Genomic DNA, 21,355 nt, shown 5'->3' on the forward strand with positions numbered 1-21,355 from the left:
TAAATTTAGTATATAACCAGGCTTGCACTTGGGTTATGGCAGGTCAAACTTACATACCTAAGCAAGTATAGGTTGTACAGCAGCGTTAAAAAGAGGAGTAAAGACTGTCAAAGTTAGACGGAATCTTCACCTGAGTGAAGTTTAAAATGAGTTTAAAAAGCAGCATCACCATTTAGCAGGTATCCATTTAGAATCTGCTGTTTACCCTGGATGGGAGATAGTACAGGGGCACCTGGGTGGCTCTGTCAGTTAAGTGTCTGACTCTTGATTTCAGTTCAGGTCATGATCTTATGATTCATGGGGTCAAGCCCCATGTCCAGCTCTGTGCTGCCCATGTCCAACTCTGTGCTGCCCATGTCTGGCTCTGTGCTGGCAGTATGGAGCCTGCTTGGGATTTGCTCTCTCCCTCTGTCTCTGCCCCACCTGGTTGATTTGGGACTGAAGACAGGATTGAGACCAAAGGTGGTAAAGAAGAGGTCTCGAGTATGTGTGCGCACATGCACACTCCCTCTCTAAAAATAAATATATAGATAAATAAATGAAAATAGTAGAAAAATACTTTTTAGCAGTAATCACCCGTTTGCAACAAGGCACACTAGAACAAACAGTGTCTACTGTTCTTTTGTACTCAGGAATATTGTGCAATATTGATGTTTATTTTAATCCTTTACGTCTTGTAACTTGTGTTCTTCCAAGTGCCTGCAAGGTAGATGCTATAGGCTGAAAGTCAAGGTTCATTGTTACTATCCGGTAACAAAGATTGTTGATAAAACCGGTTTATCCTCTGCCTTCTTATTCTTGTCCAAATGTGCTATCTCTGTCAATCACATGCTTGTCTTAGCTGCTGCAGTACACACAAAGATAGTACTCACTGTCAGTCATGTCATCTTTAAATATAAAGAAAAATACCATTTAAATACAAAAAAAAAAAAAAGAATACCACATACAATTCATCTTGGTCCAAGTGGAGGATAGAGCCTAAAAATTTTTAGTCTAGAAGAAGAGTCTGGGATGTGAACCAAACTATTCTACAGGAACTAATCCTTTAGCAGAACCAAAATCCTGAAGTTGAAACCAGTTATGCAAGCGTGATCACTCAGCCTGTCATAAATCAGGATATTTCAGAAAATGTAAATACTGTGATTCACTATATACTAAATCAGCACTGATGATTACAAGTCAGTAAAGGAGCAGAAATAAATAACATCACTATAAAGATACATAAGCTTACACATTTACTCATACCCAGAAAAGCAAATAACTGTCATGACCTTTCTTTTGGGGCCCACATGTCTGAAAACATGAGTTAGAACCATTGTCAATGAAAACTTTCTTCCTTAAATATTTTCGTCTTGTACACAATCATGTCTTCGGCAATTTCAACTTTTCCCCACTCTTCTATCACCTAAACCATAACTTGAGTGGTCTGTAGATAAGGTATTTTCCCTTCATTTCTTTCATTACTCAAATATATCATTGGATGACATAAAAATATTTTCCCAATGTGTCCTTACACTGAGGTTGTTGCTTCATCATCCTAGGCAATATCACACCACCAAGGTTGAAAGCCACATTGCCATGGAAACATGATAATGTGGTAATCAGATAACACTACATTATTCCAGGATTATTGCTGTCAGCTGTGAAAACTTGCCAGAATCCCTTCTTAATCGTTATCACTATGTAATTATACAAATGGGCCCAATCCTTTTCTTTTCAAGAAATCAACATGAAAATTGATATTAAACAATTCAGGGAAAATCTGGTAGAGGATCAAATTAGCTGAACTAGCAGCTAATATTGCTGCCCTTAAAATAATCACCAGAATAAAATGGAAGGGGAGCCAAAGTTCCCTCTGTTTGGCTCCCTCAAACCAACAAGGTCATTCCCCTCTCCCTGAATAATCATCTGGAAAGGGATGGGGGAAGGGCACATCTTAACAGGAATCCACAATAATTCTGATGTGCTTTCAGAAAAACACTGAAGTATAACCTTGCAGAGGGACCATGAAAGCATTTTAGAATACAATATAGAAGAAAGATATACACCTTCATTTATATCTCAGAAGACAGAATTGAAAAGCAGGGGTTTGGGGGTACAATGAATCATGTTATACTGTTCTGAGAATATAAAAACATCTGATCCTTAAGAACAAGATCTGAATAACAAAAAGAGAAAATTGTCTTCTCACTGTGATGCTGGGAGTCCTGCTCCCTCTTCCATCTTCTGCAGCCCTTGCAGAAAAGGCTCCACAGCCTTGTGGTCACCACAGCCCAGAAGCATAAGTCTGTGCAGTCACTTCAGACACTTTCGTGTACCAGTGATTTCCTCTCAATCCTCAAGTGGCAGCCAAAGCAGAGCTGCATATTTATACACAGTCAGGGAAAGGCTAGGGTTTCGTGTTTAGTTCATTCTAATGTGCTTCTCTTCCCTTCCTAATTTAAATTCTGTAGAAACAGTATGGTGTAATTCCTAGTTAAGCTCATAGTAATCTTGCAGTGAGCAGCATTTTGATAAGGCCACTTTTTAAACAAGTTTATTTCTTTATTTTCAGAGACAGAGATAGAGCATGCATGAGCAGGAGGGAGGGGCAGAGAGACAGAGGGAGAGAGAATCTGAGCAGGCTCCACACTATCAGCACAGAGTCCAAGGCAGGGATGAAATCAAGAGTTGGACCCTTAACCAACTGTGCCCCAAGGCCACGTTTTTCAAAATAGTCAATTTGTCTATTGTAGATACTTCCAGTTATCACTTCCTCATCTGAACTTCAATTTTTGACATTTTGTCAGGCAGGGGGGTTGGGAAAAGCTAAACTGTGGGAGTGCTCTTTTTAGTTTTTAATACACTCATATTAATACCTGAAAAACAAATCAGGGTCATAAGCCAAAGGAACTGTGACCAAGCACATAGCTATAAAGGTGCATGTGAAAATTAATTTTATAACTTTGCTTTCAAAATGAATTTTATTTTATATTTTAAAAGCAAGAATTTACTCATTTATTTTTGAGTTGCAACATTAAACATGGCAATTAATTAATTAATTAGATGATACAAAACTGATCAGAAAATACAAATTAACCTAACAATTCTGTTTCCTCTAGTCTAACTCTACAATCATAAATGAAAGCTCTTTATAAAAGTTTTTTTTTAAGTTTATTTATTTATTTTTAAGAGAGTGTGTGCATGAGTGGGGGGGGTGGGGAGGGGCAGAGAAAGGGAGAGAGAGAATCCCAATCAGGCTCCATGCTGTCAGCACAGAGCCCGATGCGGGACTTGGTCTCAAGATCTGAAATCATGACCTTAACCAAAATCAAGAGTCAGATGTTTAACCAACTGAACCACCCTGGTGCCCCAAGAGTATTTTTATCCCACAAATGACTAAACAGCTACAGATAAGCCACTCATTTAGAACCATTTCAGTTGTACTCAAACTGAATCACATTTTTGCATTTTATTTGAAAATGTTCTTTCAGTTCAACTCAAATATCTACTGAGTGCCTGATATGTACAAGGCAATATTTTACTCACTCTAGGGGCTGACTCTGGCTTCCAGGAAGGAACTCGTAGTCGGCTTGGAGACGCAACACCATTACAAATAACTAATGCAGAACAGCTCATGACAAGTCCTGCAGTGGAGGTCTAGAGCATGTATTCTCAATAGGGGTGATACTGCCCCAAGGGGGTGAAAATTAGTTATAAGGGGAGGTAAAAAAATCTTAAATACTACAGTGGTTTGTGGCCCTCCAAAAGGTCACGGTACATAAACACAAACACAGCATATCTTTAGGATTAAAATTTAATGGGATTGGGGGTAATTTGAGGAGAAATATCTAAAAAGTCTTTTTTGGGGAAGCAATAATGAAGAGTTGAGTATAAAGCAGTTGGATATGCTAGGGGACTTCATTGAAGGAGGAGGGCAGGTCTGCGAAAGCTGTGTGTCTGAGGGGGAACTTTAGGAAAGAACAGATCTTCTGAAAGCAGTTTTAGAGAGGAGAATACTCCCTGTGGCAAATAGGACTAATTATTTACTATTCTGTTTCATCTCATGTAGCAGCACTAGTCTGTTGGTAGTGGCTGCCTGGAACACTATAAAACCAAGGATTCTGAGACTAGAACCAGGCTCAGCAAAAAAGAATGCAGTGATCAATCAATTAGTGATGCCTGCTATGTGCATAGAAGGTAGAAAGTTGAAGTATGGGTACCACAAATTATTTCCTTTCTCTGGAAATCTTAAGCAAAAACACAGGAAAATGCAAGATATATTCCAGGGAAAGTTAGTACAGGTGAATGAATTCCTAAAGACCTCTTCTAATCAAACCCAAAGAATTCAAGACTGATTTTTACCAAAGAATAAATGTGAAAGGGGAGGGATCCTTTTTATCATGTGTAAATCTACAACCATTCTCCTTCATGTCACCATTACCTGTACTCATAAAACAATTTTTCTTAAATATACAAGTATAAAGTGCACAAAACACAAATGGGTATAATTGTAAACACTTGTGTAGTTTCTACTGGACAAGAAACAATATCGGAACCTTGAAAGCACTCCACGTATTTCCCCATCACATCTACTCCCTTCACTCAAGAGTTAACATCCCAACTTTTAGGATAATCACTTCCTTGCTTTGCCCAAGAGTTTTATCACTCTTGCATGTGTATCTAAACTGTATACAGTTCAGTTTTGCCTGTTTTTGAATTTTACACAAATGGAATTTTATGTTTGGCTCCAATGGTTGATTATGACAAGCAGCGCTATCCTGAACATGAGCAGGGATCCTAGTGCACACGGGCATGAGTTTCTCAAGCGAATAGATCTGGAAGTGGTGTTGCTGGGTCATAGGGCATTTCTTTAGCTTTGTTAGATAAATGCCAGACTCTTTCCAAATAGAATGTTGCAGTTTACACTCCTAACAGCAGAATATGAAGTTCCCATTGCTCCTACAAAAAATATTGTCAGATTTTTAAATTTTGCCATCCTAGTGCGTATACAGTATGATGTCGGTGTGGTTTTAATTTGTATTTACCTAGTTACTACTGAGATTGAGCACATTTTCATATGTTTATTGGCCATTTGGATGTTTCTTTTGTAAAGCACCTATTTAAATCTTTTGCCCAATGTTGTCCTTATAAATAACTTCCTGCAAAAATAACCTAAAAGCTTAAATACCACTAAAGATGTTATCAAACTGTGATAGAAATGCTTTTTAATTTTGTTTTTGTTGCTTGCTTGTTTTAAGTAGTGCTGTTCACTCTTAACTGAATTCATGGGGAGATGTTTTTTTTTTAATGTTTATTTATCTTGAAAGAGAGCACAAGTGGGAGAGGGGCAGAGAGAGAGGGAGAGAGAGAATCCCAAGCAGGCTCCATGCTGTGAGCACAGAGCCCGACATGGGGTTCAATCTCACAAACCATGAGATCATGACCTGAGCCAAAATCAAGAGTCCGACATTTAACCAACTGAGCCAGCCAGGTGCCCCCAAAGGGGGAATTTTTTTAAGGAAAAGGTTTCAATGATCCATCTTATATGTGGTGCTTAAATGCCAAGAGTCAAGAACTTGCCCTCTCTCTCCTTCTCTCACCATATGAACACCAGGACCTGTGTGGTCTGTTTAAATAATCTAATTGGCCCAGAGGAAAATGAACACTTGTTTTTATTTTCTTCACTATTCTCCACTACAACCCCTGCACATTATAAGCTGAAATTATTCATTTGGGAGAAGCTACATAAAAATCTGAACTTTTGCAAAGTAGTCTATGCTTATCCATTCATTATAAAGTGTTCCAGCAGAATGGAATTAAATTAGGCCACTCTTCTCTGTAGTCAGAGCTTTACTGAATTCATTCTACACTTGTAGAGATAGTATGGTGTTGTGGGAAATAGAAGACCCAAGACAAAACTCTTAAAAACTCTGCGTCTCAATTTCCTTATCCATAAAATGGATAAAATAATATCTTCTCTGCCCACCTCAAAGGGCTATCATAAGAGGGGCGCCTGACCAGCTCTGTCGGTGGAGCATGTGACTCTTGATCTCTGGGTTCTAGGTTCAAGCCCCACATTGGGTGTAGAGATTACTTAAAAATCAAGCCTTTTTAAAAAGGGGGGTGGCTATCGTAAGAGGCAAAAGTGCTCATTAACAAGGAAAATAGTGTACCAAAAGCACTACACAAATCCCAAGTTACCCTTCTTCTTTTAACCTATATTTATTTTTGAGAGAGAGAGAGACAGTGTGAGCAGGAGAGGGGCAGAGAAAGAGGGAGACACAGAATCTGAAGCAGGCTCCAGGCTCCGAGCTGTCAGCACAGAGCCCAAATTCACGAACCGTGAGACCATGACCTGAGCCAAAGTCAGTCGCTCAACCGACTGAGCCACACCGGCGCCCCTCCAAGTTACCCTTCTTACTTTAGTCCATGAGATCTTCTGTTGTTGGGAAGCTAGTCTCTTTCTTAGTAGTCTGTTGATGCCATAGCAAACCTCTCTCCTTTAAACAATACCCAAATAGAAAGTCTTCTTTTTGCTTTCATATGAAAGGCATAGAAGAAGGTAGGGAAGAGAGAAGGAAACATTTATAAAGCATCTACTGTGCTCCAGGATCTGTGCTAAGAACTTTACTTCCATCACCTCACAGATATTGTTTGGACCACCTGTTTTACAGAAGAGAAACGGGAGGCTCAGAAACTCTGAGTAACTAGCTCAGCATCACATAGCTAGTAAGCAGCAAAACTCAGATGGAAACCCAGCATTGGTCTGACTCTAAAGTCATATACATGCTGTTTCCCCCACACTCAACATCCTCTCCAATAAATATATCACAGAAAAAGGATGTGTCCCCACATTTTGTAGTGTAAAGCTGTAGAACTGGTCAAAAACTCATTTTCTTCCCCATCTGTGGCCTGATTCCTTACGCTTATGCTCACTCCCCAGACCCTATAGTAGTGTATGCCCACATTAAGAGGTGAGCATAATACCAAGACAAAGAGCAAAAGAGCCCATGTCCCAGGGACAACAGCAATACTGGTGGCCTCTTCTGCTTCTTCTAGGTCCACACCTGCCCTCTGGTGTTTGTCTGATTCTAGGTGTGAACCTGACACTGATTCAGGCTTTACCCTTTCACTCTACTTCGCCTGGTTCGGTCTGGTGAGATGCGTGGATCTGACACTGGCTTCTCCCACCAACTGCATTTTCCGCTAGGCCTCACAGATCCGACCTTTGTTTTATCTCCTTCAGTTTGGACCAATGCCTCAGGTCGCACATGGACTTTGGCCTCTAGAGTCATGATACTTTCCTGGTCCTTCTGTACTAATGACCCTCCTTTCCCTTCCCCCATCTGGGCCCTTTTATACCTCACCCTGCTCCCCATCATTGCCTGCAGGGAACTTAGCCTCTCCAGGCCTGAAGTGGCTGACCCGTCCCTCATGCTGACAGTGGCACAAGGGATTATTTGCTGCCCTCAGAAAGGAAGAATAGTGGATGGTTTTACACCTTTGCAGACTATTTCCTTGGCCAGCTTATCCTTGAAGCTTATGCTCTTGACCAACACAGGTTGTGCCAGAACTCTTTCAGCACTTCTGTGAAAATCTGCCATTTCTCAGAAGCCGTGTTCATTTTCTATGACATCAAAGCATGATTGCCCAACTAATAATAGTCTGGAAGAGGATGTGAAGAGTTTTAAATTCCTCTCAGAAAAACACCAAGTTACTCAGTTAACTAACACTTTTTGGATGAAAATTGCTGTAGGGAATAGGAGATATAGGCCCTGTCCTCTGAGTATCCAGGGCATGCGAACCCTCCCTGGTCAAGTAATGACACCACCAGTCAAATCCTTTCAGAAACTGCGCTACAGGACAAATATCCTATCCCAGCTCAGCAGACAGAATTACCTCCAGAGCCACTGAGGCTGTGAGGCACTCACCCTTTCAGATAGTTGTTGCTCTGTCAGGCTTCTGTCCCTTAGTTCTACCATGCTTAGATTCTCTAAACCAAAAGGAGGTCCATGTCTCTCTCACAGATGTTCTGAAAATAGCAGGACCTATTTTCTTTTTTCTTTTTCAAGTTTCAATTCTAGTTCATTAACATACAGTGCAATATTAGTTTCAGGAGTAGAATTTAGTGATTCATCATTACATACAACACCCAGGGCTTGTCACTTAGTGCCCTCCTTAACACCCATCACTCTTCTAGTCCATCCCCCACCCACCTCCCTCCATCAACCCTCAGTTTGTTCTCTGTATTTAAGAATCTGTTTCCCTCTCTCTTTTTTTTTCCCTTTCCCATATGTTCATCTGTTTTGTTTCTTAAATTCTACATATGAGTGAAATCATACATTTGTCTTTCTCTGACTTACTTCGCATAGCATAATATACTTTAGCTCCATCCACGTCATTGCAAATGGCAAGATTTCATTCTTTTTTTTTTAATGCTTATTTATTTTTGAGAGAAAGAGATAGCACGAGTAGGGGAGGGGCAAAGAGAGAGGGAAGGAGGATCTAAAGCAGGCTCTGCACTGTTAGCAGTGAGCCTGATGTGGAGCTCCAACTCACAAACTGGGAGATCATGACCTGACCTGAAGTCATCCACTCAACCGACTGAGCCACCCAGGTGTCCCAAGATTTCATTCTTTTTGATGGCTAATATTCCATCATATATATATATATATATATATATATATATATATATATATGCATGCCAAACCTTTCCATTTATCAGTCCATGGACATTTGGGCTCTTTCCACAGTTCCACTACTGTTGATAATTAGTAGGACCTATTTTAAATCAGAATGGCCTTAGGGTGCCTGGCTGGCTCAATCAGAAGAGCATGCAACTCTTGATCTCTGGGTTGTGAGTTCAAGCCTCATGTTGGGTATAGAGATTTACTCAAATAAATAAACTTAAAAATAATTTAAAAATAAAACTTAACACTGTAAAAAAAAAAATCAGAATGGCCCTCAGAAAACTAGGGACATAGCAATCTCAGACATATTTCAAACTGAAGAACTTGTTCTAAGGACCTCCCCAAGAGATGGGAAGATGCTGACCTTCCACAGCCTTATCTGGGCATGTGAAGACTGTCCTATTACAGTCAGCAAAGAAGCTATCTCTGCATTTACTATTTTACCCCATTAGTAAAGGTTGAGAAGCCTGCTCTAAGTCAAACACCACATCCTAGGACATTCAGATTTCATGTATATTCACATCCTATAATGTGTTGGAAAGAACTCACTCCAGGGTCACTCACAATCCCTACCTTGACCTTCTCCTGCTTTCTATTCAAGAAGAGTAATTCTGCCCTGATGGTTTCTCATCTTTCCATAGCTCGAGGCCTGGTCCTCTCGTGGGTTTCCCTACCTGAATCACACACTTTGACCATTACCCAGAAATGTCCTCTGTATTCTCGGGTACCCTCTCCCTCCCTTGACTTTTCTCTCTGGAAGGGATTTTTGATTCCGGGACATTTCCCTCCCACTTAACTCCACCCTACATTTCATTAAACAGATAGAAAAAGTAGAAGGAAATCACATTTGTTGTACTTCTTCTAGTGGCAGGCACAGCGAAGGTGTTCATGCACATCAACATATCTATCCTTCACAAAGTCATGATAGGAAATGAAGTGCAGAGAGTCTAAAATTTTGCCAAATTTTACCAGCTATTAGGTGGTCTCATCAGCTATTATGGTAGAGTTGGGATTGAACCCAGGAACTCTTAGGCTCCAAAGCCTCAGCCTTTTCCAGCATATTCTGTACCTCCCAAACAGACAGCCTATTCTCTACACTGCTAGTTCCTTCCCTGTATGCCTATGTCATAACCCATGTGTCCTGATGATTGTTCCCAAAAGTTACAATATACAGTTGACCCTTGAACTACATGGGTTTGAATTGCACAGGTCCACTTATAAGCAGGTTTGTTTTGATAAATATAGTACAAAACTGTAAATGTATTTTCTCTTCCTTATAATTTTCTTCACGACATTTTCTTTTCTCTGGTTTACTGTATTGTAGGAATACAGTATATGATACACACCACACACAAATTATGTGTTGATTGTTTATATAATCAGTAAGGCTCCTAGTCGACAGCAGGCTATTAGTAGTTAAGTTTTGGGGTAATCAAAAGTTATACATGGATTTTTGACTGTGGCAGGGAGGGGGTTAATGCCCCTAACCCCCTCGTTGTTCAAGGGTCAACTGTACTTCATACCAAGTCTTTTCTTCTAATCGAAGATAAGATCAAACTAAAATGAGATTAGACTAGAAGCATTCTTTTAAAAATAAAAATAAAAAAGCAGCAGTCTCTCAGTAACACTGTGGGGGAAATTTTGCGGTTTCTCAAAATTCAACAGTATCAGTAAACTGGGGATTTTCAAATGGTGTGGGGCTGACATATACCACTAGGGCCAGAGTTTCAATGTTGCGTTTGTTTTCCAGAAAAAGAGCTCAGCATAAAATGCAGCTAATAGTGAGGTTTTGTTTGGGTTTTTTGCATAATAAAAGTCGTAACTGAGCAACATTAGCTACAGACACTCCTCCCCATAAATCCATGGAGACTGTGAAAAGCATTTCAGAGAAATACAAACCCCAAGTAGTCTTTGGCAAGGGGTAATTTGCCATGATGATAGTTAAATAAGGAGAATACTGAGTAGCTGACTACAAAGAAGCATCTGAAAATAAAACTAGCTGTGGCTCAAGTCCTTCAATTGAAAATGTATATACAATCTCTCACATGTGGCAGCCCAAATTGGTCTCTTCTTTTTATAAGGCAAATTTGACAATGCATACCAAGAAGCTTAAATCATACCCTTTTGACCTAATAATCCTACTCCTAAGAATTTATCTCAAGGAAATAAGTCATAAGAATAAGGAAGACTATACATATTTTATAGCAACATTATTTAAAAGTAGCAAAAAAACTGGAAACAACCTAATTTTCCAGTCACATAGGAAAGACTTAATACATTTTAGTATCTTAATTCTTCGAGATAATCTGAAGCTATTAAGAATACGATCACCAGTGCACAAACAAGGAAAGGGTGTTCAGTGAAAAGTATAGAACACAGAAATGCAAATATGTAGTGGTTACAGACCTGCAGAAATTCACATGTTGATAAAGAAGATTAGGAGGGGGCAAAAGAAGATAAAATAGTTACGTTAGCACATGGATATTACAACTTTTAAACAAATTTTTCTTTTGTAATGACTATATTCATTTTTTAGGCATTTTTTCTTGTTTTTCCTTAGGAATCAAATAGAATCATATTTATATAGAATCATATTTATAATCATTTTTGAATAAGAAGATTATTTTACAAAGAATACAGGTGGAATATTCTAGCCAAGTGCGAAATATAGAGGATTACTAATTCGCAAATACTAATGCTATTGTTTTAATTTGCAGTGAAGGGAATTTGGCTACAAAGCAGGTTGTGTTCCTTCAGAGACCAGTTATGTGGAATTCAGCTGCTCAAACACCAGAAGTGAGTAAAACTGATGCTTTTTTTTTTTTAAGTTTATTTATTTATTTTGAGAGAGAGAGAGTGCACACACTCAAAGTTGGGCTCCAGCGGAGGAGGGGCAGAGAGAGAATCCCAAGCGGTGGTGCGGAGCCCAACACTGGGCTCAGTCCCACGAACGTGAGAGCATGACCTGAGCCAAAATCAAGAATCAGACGCTTAACCAACTGAGTCCCAGGTGTCCCAATGCTTTATTAACCAAATGTTCTATGGAAGCAGTTAATCCTTAAACTCACGTTGTAATTCTAAAAATTTTTTTTTTCAACGTTTATTTATTTTTGGGACAGAGAGAGACAGAGCATGAACGGGGGAGGGGCAGAGAGAGAGGGAGACACAGAATCGGAAACAGGCTCCAGGCTCTGAGCCATCAGCCCAGAGCCCGACGCGGGGCTCGAACTCACGGACCCCGAGATCGTGACCTGGCTGAAGTCGGACGCTTAACCGACTGCACCACCCAGGCGCCCCTCACGTTGTAATTCTAAATGGTGAATACAGATGAGGAAATGTGGACTCGATATGGAAATAGTCTCCAAAACAACATAACAACAAAGGAAATGTGCCAGTAACAGGTGACATGAGACAGTTCCAAAGGGGATCAAAATATGTTACCCCCAAATTTGCCACTTTGGCAAAGGATTATTTTGAGCTGAAGGTAATTAAGAAACACAGACACAGGAGTAACTTCTACCCTCTCCCTTTCTCATAAAAACCGGGCATAAATTTCCCTTTTTAAAGTTAACATAAGGGTACCTGGCTGGCTCAGTCAGTAGAGCAGGTGACTCTTGTATTGTTATTTCAACCCCCACATTGGGTGTAGAGATTACTTAAAAATAAAATCTTTTTTAAAAACAGGTAACATAAATTTCCATTTGTAAAGTTGTCCTCCTCTCCTATACCAGGAATAGGAGAAGACTCCTAATCACTAGAGATGATTCCTCACTGGAGACAGCACTGACTTGGGTCTACATAAATAAATCTTACTAAAATAACCTTGATCTTCCCTTAGGTTCCCCATATACTTACCTTTCCACAATTTGCTGCCCATAGAAGCTCAAAACCTGTTCCTTTGTCTAGTCACTTTTCCACAATCTATCATCGTTTGTTGAAATCATGTATAAGCTTTCAGTCTAACTGTCTCTTTGGGCTTTCACTTTTTCTCTGTGAAGCCCCATGTACATCCAAAATAAATCTTTTCTCCTGTTAATCTATCTTTTGTTAGTTTAATTTGTAGGCCTCAGGTACTGAAATAAGAGGGTAAAGGAAAAGTTTTTTGGAAGTGGGTGTGCCTAATATTGCAACACACCTGTGCAATCTTCTCTGTCTTGACCTCTGAAGCTACTTTTTTTCATTCTTAATTTTAGCTTTTATTTATTATTTTATTTTTAATATTGACGTATAGTTGACATAGGTTATATTAGTTTCAGGTGCACAACTTAGCGATTCAGCAATTCTATACATTATGCAGGGATTACCACCGTAAGTGTAGTTACCATCTGTCACCATACAACATTATTACAATGTTACTGACTCTCTTTCCTATGCTGTACTTTTCATCTTCATGACTTACTTACTTTATAGCTGGAGTTTATACCTTAATCACCTTCACCTATTTTGCCCGTCCTTCCACCCCTTTCTCACTGTCAACCACCAATTTGCTTTCTGTATTTATTATTCTCTGTGTTTTAAATTTTTTGTTTGTTTTGTTTTTTAGATTCCACATATAAGTGAAATCATATGGTATTGTCTTTGACTTATCTTACTTAGCGTTATACTCTCTACATCTATCCATGTTGTTGCTAATAGCAAGACTTTGTTCTTTTTTATGGCCCAGCAATATTCCATTGTGTGTGTATACCACAACTTCCTTATCTATTCATTTATCAGTGGATGCTTGGGTTGCTTCCATACCTTGGCTATTGTAAATAATGCTGCAATAGATATAGGGGTACATATCTCTTTTTGAATTAGTGTTTTCATATTTATGGGGTAAATGCCCAGAAGTGGAATTACTGGATCATAATGGTATTTCTATTTTTAAGTTTTTGAAGAACTTCCATACAGTCTTCCACAGTGGCTACACCAATTTACACTCCTACCAACAATGCACAAGGATTCCTTATTCTCCACATCCTTGCCAATTTGACTGGTGTGTGGCTTTGAGTTCTACTTCCCTGATGGTGAATGTTGAGCCATCTTTTTATGTGTGTATTGGACATCTATATGTCTTCTTTGGAGAAATGTCTGTTCAGGTTCTCTGCCCATTTTTTAATCACACTTTTATTATTTTTTTTTTTTTTGGTGTTGAGTTGTATGCATTCTTTATATATTTTATATGTTAACTTCTTATCCTATATATCATTTGTAAATATCTTCTCCCTCTAAGTAGGTTGCCTTTGCATTTTGTCGATGATTTCCTTTGCTGTGCTAAAGCTTTCTAGTTTGATGTAATCCCAATAGTTTATTTTTGCTTTTGTTATCCTTGCTTGATGAGACATATCCAGGAAAATGTTGTTAAGATCAACGTCCAAGAGATGATTGCCTATGTTTTCTTTTAGAAGTTTGTATGGTTTCAGGTCCTACATTTAGGTCTTTAATCCATTCTGAGTTTAAGACCTTTACTTTTAGAATTTGGTTTTTTATTTCACAGATATGTTTTAATCAATTTTCCAGATAGCTTGAGAATTTTTTTAAGAAAGTGAAAAGGCAAACCATGGATTAGGAGAAAAAAAACCTTGAAATCACATATATGACAGAGAACTTGTATCTTGAATGTACCAAGAACTCTAAAAACTGAACAAACAACTCTAAAAAATAGCATAGAGACTTGGACACCTCACCAACAAGGATGTAGATGAGAAATAAGCATTTAAAAAGTCATTTAAATCATTAGCCATTAGGGAAATGCAATGAAAACCATAATGAGATACTACTCTGCACCATTGAGAATGACTAAAATAAAAAATACTGACAATACCAAGAACTAGCAAAGGAGAAGGGCAATTGGAACATTCAAACAAAGCTAGTAGAAATGCAGAATGATACAACCACTCTGGAAAAACAATTGGCAACTTCTTTTGAGGTTAAACACACACTTACAATATGACCCAGCAAAACCACTCTTGGGTATTCACCCTAGAGAAATAGAAATTGAAATATAAATGGAACAGAAATGTTTATGTCAGTTCTATTCATAATCTCCAAAAACTGGAAACAATTCAAGTGTCTTCAACAGGTGAATGGCTAAACAACTATGGTACATTCATACAATAAAATACCACTCAGAAATAAAAATGAATGAAATAATTATATACACAAGGAGTTGAATTAATTGCAAAAGCATGCTGATTAAAAGAAGTCAGTTTCAAAAGGTTACAGACTGAACATTTTACCAAAAAAAAAAAAAAAAAGGTAACCTACTGAATTGGAGGAGATATTTGCAAAAGACATATCTGATAAAAGGTTACTATCCAAAATATATATAAAGAACCTACACAACTTAACACACGCACAAAAACAAATAATCCAATTAAAAATGGGCAGAAGACTGACATTTCTCCAAAGAAGCATACAGATGTCCCACACACACATGGAAAGATGCTCAACATCACTCATCATCAGGGAAATGCAATCAAAGCCACAGTGAGAGATGGCCTCATACCAGTCAGAATGGCTAATATAAAAAAGATAAGAAATAACAAGTATTGGCAAGGATGTGAAGAATAAGGAATCCTTGTGCACTATTGGTGGGAGTATAAATTGGTGCAGCCTCTGTGGAAAACTGTATGGAAGTTCCTCAAAAACTTAAAAATAGAAATACCATTATGATCCAGTAATTCCACTTCTGGGCATTTACCCCACAAATATGAAAACACTAATTCAAAAAGAGATATGTACCCCTATATCTATTGCAGCATTGTTTACAATAGCTAAGATATGGAAGCAACCTAAGTTTCCATCAATAGATGAATAGAGAGAGAAGGTGTGGTATATACATACAATGGAGTATTACTCAGCCATAAAAAAGAACAAAGTCTTGCCATTAGCAACAACATGGATAGATCTTGACAGTATGATGCTAAGTGAAATAAGTCTGAGAAAGACAAACGTTGTATGATTTCACTCATAAGTAGAATTTAAGAAACAAAACAAATGAACAAAGAAAAAAAGAGACAAACAAAAAAACAGGCTCCTATATATAGAGAACAAACCAGTGGTTAGCGGAGAAGAGGCTGGGGGAAGGGGGATGGATGAAATAGATGATGGGGGTTAAGAGTACACTTATCAAGGGAGGCAAGGGTGGGTGGTGGGTGTTGGGGAGGGCACCTGTTGGGATGAGCACTGGGTATTGTATGGAAACCAATTTGACAATAAATTTCATATTTAAAAAAAGAGTACACTTATCATGATGAGCACTGAGTAATGTATACAATTGTTGAATCACTGTTTGTACACCTGAAATTAATATAGCTCTGTATGTTAATCATATTGCAATTTAGAAATAATAAAAAATATTCCATTTATATGATAGTCTCAAAGAGATAATGATATAATGTGGAGAACATGTCAGTGGTTGCTAGGAATTAGGGATTTGGGGAAGGGAAGTGATAAAGGGATCACACAGGGAGTTTGCAAGAGGTAATAAAACTGTTACATGTCCTATTATAGTTACACAAAACTATACATAAGTGTTGAAATTTATAGAACTATACACTTTTAGTATATAATAATTTTTTTTTAATTTTTTTTTAACATTTATTTATTTTTGAGACAGAGAGAGACAGAGCATGAATGGAGGGAGGGTCAGAGAGACAGGGAGACATAGAATCAGAAGCAGGCTTCAGGTTCTGAGCTGTCAGCACAGAGCCCAACGCGGGGCTTGAACTCACAGACCACGAGATCACGACCTGAGCCGAAGTCGGATGCTTAACCGACTGAGCCACCCAGGCACCCCTAGTATATAATAATTTAAAAATTAAAAGATTGCTTTATAAATCACACAGACTAAATTTTTTATGTCTTTGTCCTTCATTAAAGACTGTCCTTGGGTAATGAAATTCTTATGAAGTAAGGCTACACAGGATGATAAACCAAGGTCTTTCTGTCTTGTTCCTTTCATCTATTTGTATTTTTCTTTATTTTGGAGAGAGACCTCTAAATAAATTCAATTATTTTACATTCAGTAGAATAAAAGACTCCAACCAGGATTTTACCTCCATCTATTAAAATGTTCCCAACTTTTCTTCCAAAATATTTTTCTTAACTTTTTTGTTTCTTTTGAATACTCAAAATTCATTGATTTTTTTTTATTACCTAAAAGTCTCTATTTCAGTTAAATTCTTCAGCCCACTTCCCTTTGATAATTATTTAAAAGAAACAAAGGTCATTTAAAAGTATTTAGTTTCCACTAATTCAGAATAGAGTTTCCATTCTGTGGTGTTCTTAGGAGTAGAAAACAAAACATGAAAAGGATGCCAGGGGATAGTGTGTGTGTGTGTGTGTGTCACAATCTGCAAGCCTCCGTGTCCTCATCCGTAAAAGATGGACAACACTGGTACTTACCACAGGATCGTGAGGAGGATTCAGTGAGAAAACATGTAGTGGCCTTGCCACATTGCCTTGTCATGAGAAGTGAAATGTTGGTTTTGTTTTCAGTAAGAATGTTTTTCTTTCAATACTAGATGATTAATCACTAGTAACTCTATGGAGAAATTGAAGAAGAATCTAGAAATGCCTAACGACCCTCCATTTTCTCCAGCTAAAAATTGCTTTCAGCTAGTATGCAGGAATTCTTTGTTTTAATTTGTTTTAACTTTTTTTTTTATTTTAGAGAGAGAGAAAGGGAGGGGCAGAGGGAGAGAGAGAGAGAATCTTTTTAATTTTTTTTAATGTTTTTATTTATTTTTGAGACAGAAAGAGACAGAGCATGAGCAGGGGAGGGGCAGAGAGAGAGGGAGACACAGAATCTGAAGCAGGCTCCCTGAGCTGTCAGCACAGAGTCCAACGTGGGGCTTGAACTCACGGACTGTGAAATCATGACCTGAGCCGAAGTCAGACGCTTAACCGACTGAACCACCCAGGCCCAGAGAGAGAGAGAGAGAGAGAGAGAGTCTTAAGAAGGGTCCACACTTAGCATAGACAATGAGCGGCTTGATCCCACAACCCTGGGATCATGACCTGAGCACAAATCAAGAGTAGGACGCTCAACCAACTGAGCCATCTAGGTGCCCCGGGAATGTTTTTTGATGTTCTAAAAAACATATGTATATATGAGAAATATAGCACAATTATCAACAAGTTTAGAATTAGGTAGTGAGTATATGGTGTTTGTTGTACTGTCCTTTAAACTTTCTGTATACTTGAAATTTTTTCTTAATATGAAAGTTGGGGAAAATTAAGCTGAAAAGCATTAGTCACCCAATAGCTTATTCATTCATTATTAATTGGTAACTAGTTACTAAGATGCTATACCAAAAAAAGACCCATAAGGAATGATTTAAACACAACAGAAGGGTCTCTCTGTCATCATAGTCTGAAGCTGAGCAGGTCCTCTAGGGTAGGGCGAGGCTCTGCTTCATGACAGGTCAGCTCTGCCGCCCTCCACATTTGGCTTCTGCCTCTGGACCCAGGGCTTCTGCCACAGTTGTTGCTGTGTTCAGCCTGCAAGAAGCAGGAAAGAGGAGTCCCAGGCATGCTTCTAAGGCACTGACCCCCAAGTCACGTATTTCTTCTCACATCCTATTGACCTGAACTTATTTATGTCACCACAGGTATCTGCAAGGGAGACTGGGAAATGTAATCCGGGAAACCGGGAGTTGGTAACATGGTGAAATAGCACATGGCCAGCTCAAAACTGCAAGGCACTGCCAGGAGGAGTTCTGTTATTAAAAGAAAAATGGAGAGAATAGATCCTGGGGAGACAGTTTAATTTTAATGGTTTCCATTTTAATTTATTTTTCTTCTTGAGAGCAAAATAATATTCAAATAATATTCTTATCTTTAAATATATCTCAAAATGAATGATTTCAAGAGGTAAAGACTTCTTGGACACATCTGTTGAATCAGTTCTCTAACACAAACCAAGAAGTGAAGGAGCAGCAGCCAGAAAAATGTTCTAAATCAGATCTTTTCCAAGGTAGCTACAATAAAATCATATATGAATACTAAGAAATATTAATGTACACATTAACTTCTTTTTTTACCTTACAGTGAGACAATTATTAAACTTAGTTCTTACTTTTTCAGTCATTTGAAGTTGATTTGAAATTATTTGAAAACCATAAGGGTCATACTTAATTCATTAGCTGTCAGTATCCTTGATTGAAATCCATGTGAAATCAAATCAAGTGCTAGTGTAAATAGAGGGCATCGAGTATCTTAAAGAAAATTATGCAAAAATCAAGATGAAGGCATTTTGCTTTTATCATTAATGAGGTTCTTCATCTAGGGAATGCTTTCCACTTAAAGTAAATGGGTTTTTTTCCTGGTGTGAGCAGAAGAGAAAGAGTGGTCCCTGTTGCCACAGGACAATGTTCAGGCTGGAGAACAGCTCTCTTCTAGGCCACCTGTGTTCTTATCTATTGGTATCCCTGGGAATGTAAGGGACAGAAACCCTGCTCAGATTAGCCTGTGTGTATATAAGGGAATTTACTAGTTTCTAGGTGGAAAGGATACCAGCCTAGCTTACAACATCAATAAAGAGCTATAAGAACCAAGCCCTCAGGCACTGACACCAGAGATTCCACATTGCCAGGGTGTTCTCTTTCATCTGTTTATTTCAGCTTCTAGGGGCATATGTGCAGAGGGCTTCTAATCAGGTGAGTGTGGCCACTTCATCAAAAAGAAAGAGCTTCTTTATCCTAGAGTCCATATAGCAATCCCAGAGAAGGACTCTGATTGGATCTGATTGGATCATGTGCCCACACTACGGCAGAGAGGAAGGTGGATAGGAAAACTGACTGGAAAGGTAGTTGTCCACTACCCCTTTCCTTACCAGTTTTGAATGATTCTGACAACCTTAAGCTGGAATGACCCAGGAACAAGTTCTGTGAGCAAGCGGGGGTAGTGTCTCTGCATGTTTCTCTAACTCTTCCAAATGGTACTAGAGCTACACTTCAGCTTGAGACATACAGAGACAAGGTATGGGAGATCTTCTCCCAAGCCTGAGACATACAAGGAAGAGAAGTCCTGAATGTCCACTCCTTGTTTTTATTTCTAAACCATATCTTTTAGCTCTTCTTCTACCCTGTTCATCACAACACTGACCATGTCTTATGATTACTGGTGTAATTCTGACTTCATTCTTTTGTTTTTGTTTTTAAGACACTGACAGTAAAAAATGGAAGCCAGAATGGTAGGATACTCTAAAATCAACTGACTTGTCACTGGGTCTCATATATTTGAAATGAATCACCCATTTTTAGCAAATGAGAATGATTCTCAAAAGTTAATGGATTTTATCAAGGATGACATTATCAAGGATGACATTTGCATCCAGATCTTGGTATAATTTCCTCCAATTTTATAGTGAAAATATCAGAGAAAAGTGAGAAGATATATGAATAAACCTGGCAATGTAGTGTGGAAAACTTCTCCTTATTGATTTAGAGAAATATTCAAAATACAGTGCTAAGTAGAAAAGTGAGCTGTATACATTTATGTGGACATAAGCAAATACATACATATTTAGAGAAAGAAATAGTAAAATACACCAGATTTTAACAGTGGTATCTCTGCAAGATAGGATTGTGGGTAGGTTGTGCTTTTTTCTTTGTTTTTGCCAAGTTTTCTACACTGAACATGTATTATTTTTGTAACTGAAGGAAATTTTTATTTGGAAAACACATAAATCTTTGACCATTAAGTCTACTCATAAATTTGTAGCTATGGATAATGTAGTGTGAAGGGAATGAAATAGGATCCTTGGGCTCCAGTTCAAGGCCAACCTTGGACAAATCCTATCTTCCTTCTTGGCCTGGGTCCTACCTCCATTAGAATGAGGGGTTAAAGCAGATGACCTCTCAGGACTGGTTGAGCTTCAGACTCCTACACTCTATGTTAGAAGAACATTGCAATTTGATCTGCTGTAAAAGCTATTCCTTCATGTGGAGTGAGAGTAGAGTAGGGGAGGCAATATCATTGCTGAAGATGTATTTATTAAGAGTCATGAGGTAAAAAAAGAAAATAAAAGTGTTTGTTCTGAAATCTTTTTTAGAGTTACCTAGCAACCTAGAGTTGCTAGGTATTGTGTTATCTTTTAATATGTGAAATTTACATTTGGTGGCTGTTTACTTATTAATACTTATCTATAAGTGAATTACCAAGAGTATCTTATTATTCTGAATAATACCCACATTTTATTAGGAAAATTCTCACTATGGGGCACCTGGGTGGCTAAGTCGCTTGGGTGTCCCACTTTGGCTCCGGTCATGATCTCACGGTTCATGATTTCGAGCCCCGTGTCAGGCTCTGTGCTGACAGCTTGGAGCCTTGAGCCTGCTTTGGATTCTGTGTCTCCCTTTGTCTCTGTTGCTTCCCTGCTCATGCTCTGTCTGTCTGTCTGTCTCTCTCTCTCAAAAATAAATAAACATTAAAAAAATTTTTTTAAAAAGTAAATTCTCACTGAGTATGTGAGAGTTGGCCTCTAATGGCTGGCATGCAATAAGGAATTTATTGCAAAATTTACTTTTGGCCCTGGCATTGGTGAAGAAGGAAAGATCCAGGCAGCCAAGTGCTCCCAGGCACCCCTGCCTTCCTATTTTCTTTCAGTCAGCATTGAGAGGTCATTCAAGAATGAATGAATTCTTTATACATGTGGGAAAGAGCCAGTAGCCAGGCTTGAGAAAGGAGCCCAG

General features: G+C 38.5%; 1 protein-coding gene across 7 annotated transcripts in view; it reads left to right on the top strand.

Moving 5' to 3' along the window:
- The window catches only part of RFTN2 (raftlin family member 2), a 78,982-nt gene that overhangs the window by 53,446 nt on the left and 4,181 nt on the right, over window positions 1–21,355 (top strand). For all 7 annotated transcript variants that reach the window (XM_047870937.1, XM_047870935.1, XM_047870934.1 and 4 more), the window contains one exon: window positions 11,390–11,468. In XM_047870937.1, coding sequence (XP_047726893.1) covers window positions 11,390–11,468 — 79 coding nt within the window. The remainder of the gene's footprint in view (window positions 1–11,389; window positions 11,469–21,355) is intronic.

This window comes from Prionailurus viverrinus, chromosome C1 (assembly GCF_022837055.1).
Source record: "Prionailurus viverrinus isolate Anna chromosome C1, UM_Priviv_1.0, whole genome shotgun sequence".
In the NCBI taxonomy this organism is placed as follows: domain Eukaryota; kingdom Metazoa; phylum Chordata; class Mammalia; order Carnivora; family Felidae; genus Prionailurus; species Prionailurus viverrinus.